Source organism: Tachysurus fulvidraco, chromosome 18 (assembly GCF_022655615.1).
Source record: "Tachysurus fulvidraco isolate hzauxx_2018 chromosome 18, HZAU_PFXX_2.0, whole genome shotgun sequence".
Lineage (NCBI taxonomy): Eukaryota > Metazoa > Chordata > Actinopteri > Siluriformes > Bagridae > Tachysurus > Tachysurus fulvidraco.
The window spans coordinates 9,108,806-9,119,327 of NC_062535.1; the positions used below are offsets into that span (position 1 = coordinate 9,108,806).

The 10,522-nt window shown below is 35.5% G+C and overlaps 1 protein-coding gene across 1 annotated transcript; it reads right to left on the minus strand.

The window, feature by feature from the left end:
- Positions 1-535: 535 nt before the first annotated feature.
- On the minus strand, positions 536-10,038 carry LOC113648674 (interleukin-1 receptor type 1-like). The gene is made up of 10 exons (XM_027155970.2): positions 9,670-10,038; positions 7,589-7,790; positions 6,260-6,431; positions 4,482-4,635; positions 4,112-4,171; positions 3,886-4,018; positions 2,945-3,087; positions 2,654-2,788; positions 2,325-2,483; positions 536-1,652 (listed from the first exon to the last, which is right to left on the minus strand). Exons 1-10 carry the CDS (start codon positions 9,731-9,733, stop codon positions 1,336-1,338), a joined length of 1,539 nt encoding a protein of 512 aa, XP_027011771.2. The 5' UTR covers positions 9,734-10,038; the 3' UTR covers positions 536-1,335.
- Positions 10,039-10,522: the final 484 nt, after the last annotated feature.

Below are 10,522 nucleotides of genomic sequence, written 5' to 3' on the forward strand. Positions count from 1 at the left end.
GAAAAAATTGTCCATAGTGTGTGAGTGTGTGAGTGAATGAGAGTGTGTGTGTGTGCCTGCAATGGGTTGCCACTCCAGGGTGTATCCTGCCTTGATTCCCGATGACGCCTATGACGCCGATGACGCCACAGGCTCCCCGTGACCTGAGAAGTTCGGATAAGCGGTAGAAAATGAATGAATGAATGAATGAATGAATGAATGGATAATTGGGACAAGGTGGGAACGAACTGTATGTACCCCAGTTCATTGTGGGGCACCATGCACACACACACACACACACACACACACACACACACACACACACACACACACACACACACACACACACACATTCACAGACATTCACACATTCACACACTCATTCACAACTAGGGTCAATGTAGCAGAGCCAATATACCTATCAGTATCTCTTTTGGCTTTTTTATAAAAACCGGAGACCCTAGAGGGAACATGAACAGAAAACTACAAACAGAAATCTGAGCTCAAGAGAGAATTGAGAATCCTACAACACAACCATGGCAGCAAATGAAGTTTTTACATTCATAGATTGTTTTTTATTTTACACATATTTTCCAAATCATATTTTATTCTGAACAAATCAATATTTGATTTTGACACAAGTGACTCTTTAATCCTGAATGAGTGAGATCCCTAGTGTGTCTCTATCAACTCCCTAGTTTAGTAGTAAGGGCCATAGCAATGTCTGAAACTTGTGAACACGATATACTGGTTCACGAACTAGGGAACTACAGAGTCGATTAAGATGCACCACTCAGTGATAGGGGGATCTCTGGTGTAAACATTTAGTAACCCTAAACCAAAATCTCTCATCAGTGTTCAGCTTCGTCTGTATGTCCGCCTGTGATGGACTAGCCTTTTTTAAAAGAATGGACCAAACATTAGAGATCCGTTCTGTTGAAATAATCGATGTGTTTAATGTAACGCAACAGAGCACTGACGTCAGTTCTTATTCAGTGTAGCCTGGAAAACCGGACAGAAAATAAAAAATAGGAAGCAAAACTAAAGCTTCCCGTTTGCAATCCTAGGTTTACAATTTCTTAAGTTCTTGGGCTACATTAAACTTTCTTTTGCTCAGTGTCTAGACTCTGATCAGTAGCGATGACTGTATAGTATGATACCTGTATCATGATAGAGTATCTGTGTAAAGATTAAAGTGTATAATACTACAGTAGCAATGCAAATGTTAATGAGATGAAAAGCAAAAACAATTGAAAAGGTAATGCATAGTTTAAGTAAAGGTAGAGTATATAAACATGGCATAAAATTTCTTTTTTCTTCCATTATTATTGAATGATCTTATACAGAGACAGTTTCTCAGGTCATGTGATATCTGAGCTGCTTCCAGAAAGGACCATTGGGTTGCACTGCTGACTTCCACTTCAGCACTCTGTCCTTTTTAATGCTGGACTGTATAGACTCTGGCAGCAATGAATAATCTGCATTCTCCTCACACTCCACCAGAAGGAGCGGGACACCGGAGTGAGTAATGTCAGAAAAAAAGACTGAGAGTTCTTCAAGCTTGTTTTGGTCTTTACTTAGTGGAATCAAAGTATCATCTCCAATTTTGCCTGGAAGGATGAGCATCACCGCCTGGCTCCAGCTCAGCGCCTCAGTCATGCTGGCAATATTCCCTGTAGCCAAAACGACATATAAATCATTTGCAGAATAATTTGTAATGTTTTTAAACAAAAATATTTTAAAATTTGGTTGTATCTAATTTATACATTATAATTACAGCATCAAAATTTCCATAAAAGCAGCTCTGATTTTTCAAATGTTGAAATTCTGTAATATCGACTTGTACAGTGATTTGCATGACGAAGTCACCATATAATCTGGCACTGATAATTAAACAGATTAAATACTCTCATAACACAACAGAATGGGACTGAAGAGAGAATTGTGTAACCTAAATGAGCTCTGTCCTCATTTTCCCCCTCATTTATTTCAGCCTAGCATGGAACAAAAACAGAAAAAAGGAAGCAAAACCGAGCTTGTCATGTTAGAAGTGTAAATCACATGACATTTGATAAGATCTAGTGTACATTTCTAGGTACAATTGCGTCAAACTGCTGCTCATGTTGCTTCATAGGACGGCGTGAAAACTCAGAGCAAAAGTCTTTCTCCCTCTTTCACACAAATGAGCTTACAGAAATCCACAGTAAGTTAATGATGCTACTGTGATTGACAAGAGAGAGAGAGAGAGAGAGAGAGAGAGAGAGAGAGAGAATATGCAAAATTTTTATTTTAATAATTATACAAAATTGTGCCTATACACATTCTAGAAACAGAAAGACATCTACCTCCTGTGTCTGTGTCACGGCCTTGTATGAACAGTCTGAGGTTATGCTGTTGCTCTAACATGGATGGTAAGATCCTCAATGCAAAGTCCTCTGCTATAGAGGAACCAGGACCAGGGAGATACAACACACATGCGTTGTATCGATTCCCTTCTTGAATGGCTGTGGTACAAAATGAGCAAATCGATTAAAGTGAATCTAATCAAACTGTTATTGCTCCAGAAAACATTTGTCAACATGAATATACAATTTTATACCAGATCATTTAAGACATTCATCACTGTATAGGACCGCTGTGAACATGTTGGTCAATAGAAATAAAATTTACTTACTTTTGTTTTTGCCACAAAGATGACGGTAAGCTAGAATTAAGTCTATTTTAAAGAAGGTCAGCAGGACGGCACTTAAAACAGCTGCTAATACGAGGAGCACGACAGTAACCAGCCATGCGTATTTGGTATAATCATCTACAGACAGAAAGCACAAAATGATATACACGATAATGTCTCATACAGGCTAATATTAGAGGAACACCATGACAGAGTTATAGTTAGATAATTACGTAATGGTAAAATACATGTATTGTTTTAAATAATAATTTATTCTCATGATAAAATTCTTACCTTGGCTGAGCCACACCTGGCCTCGGTCGCTTCCGACGGGATTTAATATGACACAGTGAAAAGGTATGCCGAAGAATTCGGGCAAAATTTCTGGAATGAGCAATGTTAACCGACCATATAGCCAAGAATCCTCTCTCATCTCTCTGTGTACAGAAAAGCAGATACATATAAACTTACCCTGAAATATTTCCATGAATATATTTCTCAAAACTAAAACCAGTGCACAATATGCACAAATATCTTGTATACTATAAGGATAATGATCAAAATAGAAGCTTCATTTATCCATCCATCCATCCATCCATCCATCCATCCATCCATCTATCCATCCATCCATCCATCCATCCATCCATCCATCCATCCATCCATCCATCCATCCATCCATCCATCCATCCATCCATCCATCCATCATTATTAATACATTTTATACCATTGCCTGACGTTCTAATTGGTCAAAATGAGTAGGTGTAGATAACACAATATTTCTGGCCACAAGATTTATATGTTTCTGTTTCATAAACAAAGTAGATGATGATGTAGTGTTTTCTGTGAAAAGACGCTTATTTAGCATTTTTGGATGAATCTCACGTGTCATCACTTCTTTTTGTTGGTCATGTAGCAATCTACATTTTCTGTTTCATTAACATTAAGGTCAAGAGAGTGGAACAAGAGAAGCTACTGATGGAACAACTGTTCAGGGCAGAAACTAACTTGTTTTGCTGGTAAACCACAAGGTGAAATTGCACTCTTTGTTTTAAAAATATATATATATTAATAACTGGTGAATTGCTATTGTGAAAGTCAGAAATCCCAGCTTCTTCAGTGCTCATATTGGAAACCAAATCAACTTTAGGGTCATAATGCGTGACTTCACACATCTCGAGCTCTTTCTAGAACATTATTATACAAAGTCATGTTGTCTTTGTCTGGATTTTGCTTACATGGTCAGGTTCTGCTGAAGATCGGGGTATATATCAATGTAAGAGTTATTTATTATCCAGTATACAGACGTTTCTTGCTGGGATTCCTCTCCAATACCAATGAACACATTGCACTCCAATTTGATCTCCACACCTGTAAATATGCAAAATACAGCAAATATTTATGAACAAAGTGTTATTTATTAAATAAATTAGATACACGTTTGTCCTATGAACATTGACTTGCCTGGCTTGACATATAGAGTTTTGTTACGAGGTTGGATTACTCGAGGCTCCTTCACAGTCTCTGGGGAACGTGCAGAACATAGAACAAAATAAATATTCAGGGAATTTATAGTATGATGCAATATCACTATCGTCTAACAGTTTTTATTACATTCCCACGTCTGCTTAAAAATCTGCAGTTGTGATTTCAGATTTCAGACAGGATGACATTCAATGCCGTATAACCCTGAAGCAGCGCCGCATGTAATGAATTACACGATAACACATTGAATGATGAGGTTTGATGATGCATGACAACAAAAAGAAAATAACGAATGAATGAATTCTTTATTATTATTATATTCAGTTGTTCGTCTAGACGTGCTACTCACCTTTCTTTTTCACTAGGAGCTGATAAGTAAGTGATGCTGTGTAGTTTTTGTCTTCATGTCTAAATATGACCAGACAAGTGTAGTTGCCTTTGCTGCTCATGGATACGTTAAAAAGATTTAACTCACTGCCTCGTAAGCCTGTAGACTTGCAGTCCTGCGAAAAAGGCATTTTAAGGAAATCTGTGTCTTTTTCTTTTGACATATTGTATGTGTCTACACATTCATGTTATCTGTTATCTGCTTCTGTTTTCAGGATTTCTGTTAATATGATAAAGATGTCCATGTAGGACAACAGTCTCATTCAGGCTTTCAATTTGCTGAGAGATGGAAGGTGACATATGGCACATTTAGGCAGCTGGACTTGTATTATATGAGGAAGAAGAGGACAATAAAATAGGGTGAGGGGTGCGACAGAAGGACATGTGTTTGAAGAGGAATGTATTGTCCTCCCAATCACATATAATTCTCCCATTTGCACTTGTGTATCACGTGTACTGTAGATATCATATAAGTCTTACATACTTGTAAAGAAAAGCTGTAAAGTAAAGATGCCCCTAAAAATAGTGAGATGAAACCTTTCATTACAAGAGTGTACTATATTGAGCATTAAACAGTAAGAAATTCAACAAAATCAATATTGTGCTTATTAAAATGCTACAGAAGTCTCGGGTATGCTTGTATTACGATTTTATAGACATAACGTCTCAAAAAATGATGTCTTAGTTCAACAGCTGAGATTTATATCATCTAATTTGTAACGAGTTCTGTATTCTAAGTAATTGAATTTATTATTGAAAACGTACTTTGAGTAAGTCAGTGTTTATTGCAGCAAGCTTGCTTTATTGTTGTTCTATTGATAATACAATATATCTTAAAATAATAGCCTTAAGGTTATATCATATATACATACATATATATATATATATATATATATATATATATATATATATATATATATATATATATATATATATATATATATATATATATATATATATATATATATTCAAAAATAGCCTTAAAGTTAATACTTATAATATTAACTATCTACGTGATGGGTCGCTACTGAATACTGTAAATTTGTACCTATAAACTATTTATTTAATCATATATTCAGTCCAATTAAATTTTATCTATATAGTGCTTTGAACGATAAACATTATCACAAAGCGGCTTAAAGAAATACACAAATTCAGGATGATAAATTCAGAAGAACTCCCTGAGACGATATTAAGCTGAAACCTGGAGAGGAAATTAAAAAGAGGAACTCAGTAGGGACTGTATAGTATAATTATGAAATCGTTTGCTTTAATAACTCTGAAAATTCCTTCTAGTTTTAACAGGATGTCTAATTTGTTCAAGTTGGCTATCATAAAGCTATTATAGTCATTTTAGTCCTACAACATTGCAGCAAACCTGTCCATCTCTTGTATCTTTAGGCTGTCCATGTACAGTAGCTAGACACTATCCTGTACCTTAGAACATTCATAGATAACACTCTCATACAATCGACACACTTAACACTGTAAAAAAAACTATAAAACTTCACAGCATATTATTGGAGAATAGTAAATATTTCTTATCCCACATTGTGTGTGAGATACTATTTATTCTTTTCATGCAATCAATACAACATCGTGATGTGAAAGCTATGCATTTCAGGGATACTATTCCCATACATCCAGGTGCCCAGCTTTACCATAACATTTCAGACTAACCTACACGACCTAAATCCAACTCTTCGTAGTCACATAGTCATAATTGTTATCATGCCTGACCTTCCACCACTGCACTTCCAATCTCTGGCCCAGAACTGGAATGCGTTCTTCAGAACAGGAAAGGCTGACATTGTTTTTCTCTTGTGTCACGTCTATGTCATAGAGACTCGGACAAGGTCCGGCTTCAACAGACAGGAACACTCCAGTTTCCATACTGAAAGTTGAGTTGGTGCTGTTGAACACAGAACACACAACTTCCACATGCATTAATTCATTTAAAAATCATTCAGTTATCCCACAGTGTAAAGCTGAATGTTTCTACTTACATGTTACGCTGTTACAAATGGTATTAAGTCTGATTTAGCACTATTTATGAAATTAATTAAACAGTTTAAGAACAATTTAATTTTGGGAAAAATTTGTGGAAAAAACTGCAGTTAACTTCTATAATGTTTATGCGATTTCTTGATATTGAGGACGTAATGAACCATCAATGCAATTTGTCAAGTTGAATGTTAATTAATAAATCTTTGCCATTACGATCTAAGTTATCGACGATGCAACTTGGCAACCGATTTTAATTTCTATGCTTGTAAAATTGTTTACATCTGTTCACAACTCGTTTGGGCTGGTTGTTGGTTTTTAAAAATTCATTGCAACAACTGTTGCGTCTACTATAACATAAACAAATAATCTATCTAAAGTTATAATCTTAAGAAAGTAAAAGTTTTGGAAATTTCTATTTTTATAAATGGACAAAAAAAAACCTGCTATTGAAAACCGTCTTGGTGTTTTTTGTTGTTTGTTTTTTTACACTGAAAAATCAAATAAATCTAATCTTAAAATAAATCCAATTTAAGAAACATTTTTAATTGATTTATTTTAACAAACCCCCTATACCATGGGTGCCAGTAATTTCGGAACAGAGTGTACCTAGCAGTTATTCCGTCTGTATATTTATCATACAACGCACACCAACTTTTATTTGTCTACATACTCTGAATAGTTGACCTAGTAAATAATCCAATCCTATTAACACAAATATTCACTTTTATGTTTGTACTTCTCTTAGCAAACATTGTCTTAACAGTATTGACATGCACCATGCTGAAATAAATTCAAATACCAAATTAACATATCAACATCTTTCCTTCTCTAAGATGATGTATTTCTAAATAAACTAAGTCATTTGAGCAAGAAATTGTAGAAGAATTAAAAAAAGAAAAGTCATGCATTTTGTGGTAAGTTTATAAAAAGCATGTTAAATGAACACCTACATGGTGAAAGTCACATTTATAATATTGAATCATGTCTTTTCAGTGTTCTGAATGATCAGTATTAAGTCTGAATGACCATACACAGTGAATCGAATACTGTACTGTCTCTTACCTTCGACATACGTAAAGGCCGCCGTCAGATGAGGTAGTGTTTAAAAGCCACAATATCTGGCCTTGCATTGTAATCCGTGAGCTTGGTTCTAAAGTATGGTTATCTTTAGTCCAAGTAAATGTTGAGCTTTCATTGTCCAGGTCTGATTCACAGAAGAGAATTGTAGCCTGACCTTCAACACCGGTCGTTTCCAACTGTTTCTCTGTGACAGAAGTTAAATGAACGTGTTAACGCTGATTGTTATAGTCTTATTCTTCTTAAGTAGTGCTGTTGTTCATGCTGTTATACTGTTAATCCATGTTTGGTGTTATATGTCAATGTAATTAGTGTGTGTGTGTGTGTGTGTGTGTGTGTGTGTGTGTGTGTGTGTGTGTGTGTGTGTGTGTGTGTGTGTGTGCATATAATAAATATTAAATATTCAGTACAGAGGTGTGGACATGCAAACCATCGAGCAGTATAACCTGAACTCTGAATAATGGCCAGAGGCAGTGAAAATGATCTCTATGCCTTATTGTCCAATTTGCTTTGGCATTAATTTCCCTCTTGCAGCATGTGATGTTTGCCCCAGTGTGTAGCACACTGTTCATGGTTTGTTTGGATTTCCCTACATGTGACCTTTGGTTTCCATTCACGTGCCTTTTGTTGTGTTTCCAGTCTTGTGCCATTCTGTCAATGCTGTATTAGCTGGCTGTACCTTTTAACCTTTTAAGCCTTTGATTTCTGATTTTTGTTTTTATTCTTCTTTCGATTGTTTGAGTCTTTGAGACTTTATTTTGCAAGTTCGGAAAATTCTTAACGAAAATTTACATCCCATAATGTTTATGTGATTTCTTATCATTGTTTATGAGGATGTAATGAAGCGTCGATCAAATTAGTCCTAAAACAAGCCGAATGTTAATTATTAATCTTTAACGAATCTCCCTGATTATCTACCAAAAAGCTATCGTGAGCTTTGATGCAACATGGCAACCGAGTTAAAACGTTGATTGGCGGTTTGAATTAAAGTTTAATACACTTTCATTTGTATGCTTGTGAATTTGTTTTACGCACTATGGACTTGATGCTAGAGTGACCAGGAAGTGCAAAACACAATAACAAATCAGAACTACAATGGACTTGATGACAATTCTAGGATTTGTCCTATGCAGTGTATATGGTAAACTGTAAATAAATAAATAAATAAACATAGTCTTTAGGAAAAACATTCCTAGAGGGATATATGATGCAGTGTGTGTAATAAATACCACTCTTACAGCGATCTTCTCCTGGAGCCTTCTGGCCAATTTCTTCCAGGATCAATTGTAGTTTCAAATGACAAGGAGGCCAATTTAACCCTAACCATCAAATGCAGTGAGAATTACCTGCACATTACAGGCCACAATGTCATAAAGAACCAACACATCTTACTGGGACGATTTGAATGACTGGTGCTTCTGAGGTTCTTCACAGTGACACCTAGGACACAACTTTCTATGGTTCGAGGTAAGATGCTTCAACCTTATTTGATCTTGTACACAAAATCATTGTTTAAATACAAGGACATCTCAGAGGCATCTGGTCATAAATGCACACAAACTTTTTTTGGCATGGCCAAAAGACAGAATGCAGCGATATTTATTTCAGTTTAGGATATGAATGGCCTCCTTTTAAGGAATCCACTGTGCTGGATGGAGGAGGTGGCACATCCCTTTATGGAAGGTGTCCTGATATGATCTTAATAATTAGACCAGCTTAATAATTCCTAGTAGTGATATTTCTTTTACTACTGATTTTACTATTATTACTTTTACTACAACTACTACTACTTATTATTATTATTATTATTATTATTATTACCTTTCATTGCTGTAAAATAATAATAATAATAATAATAATAATAATTAACTTTCATTGCTGTAGAATCATATATAATAATAATAATAATAATAATAATTATTATTGTTGTTGTTGTTTGTAGTAACAGTAGTAGTTGTAGTGATCATCATCATCATATCAATCATAACACGACCTATAAAACATAACACATGATCACAACAATACAGACAAATGTAGACAAAACAAATGAAGTGAAATCCTCTTACCCGTGCATATGGAAGCTGATACAGAAAAGATCACATTTATAAGTATAATCAAGACACCAGCCATTTTGTTACAGAGTGTGAAAGTATCTGTAAAATAACCTGCTGTAATAAAATGTAGGACTGATTAGGAGTAAGCAGCTGACCAGACTGAAGGTCTAACTAAATAACTGAGGTTTAGGTCTTGCACTCTTTCGGTTTCACGTGGTGACAGTAGTTGCAGTTCAGCTCATCTAAAACCATTAACATCACTTCTTTGGTTTTAATCTGTAAAACCAGCTCAAAGAAAAAAAGAAAAAGAAAGAAATGAAAGAACGAAAGAGAAGTGGAACCTTTGGAGTTTCATGGGTCAGGCTGAACTACTCCAGTTACAAAGAAAGAGCAAGAATAAAATAACACGCACACACACACACACACACACACACACACACACACACACACACACACACACACACACACACACACACCACACACACACCACACATACACACACTCACATACAGTACACATACACACTCACACACACACACACACACACACACACCACACATACACACACTCACATACAGTACACATACACACTCACACACACACTCACACACACACACACAGTCACACACCACACATACACACACACACACACACACACACACACACTCTCACTCACACAGAAGCTTAACCAAAAAAAGTAACTAGTTAAATGTCCAATTATTTATTTATTTGTTTATGTATTTGTTCATTACCATGACAACCTGAAGATTTGCTCACTCAGTGCCTTTGCTTCAACTACTGACTACTGAACCATAACAAGTAGATTACATCGTCTTTTAGTCAAAGTTAGTTTAGAGGTAGAAGT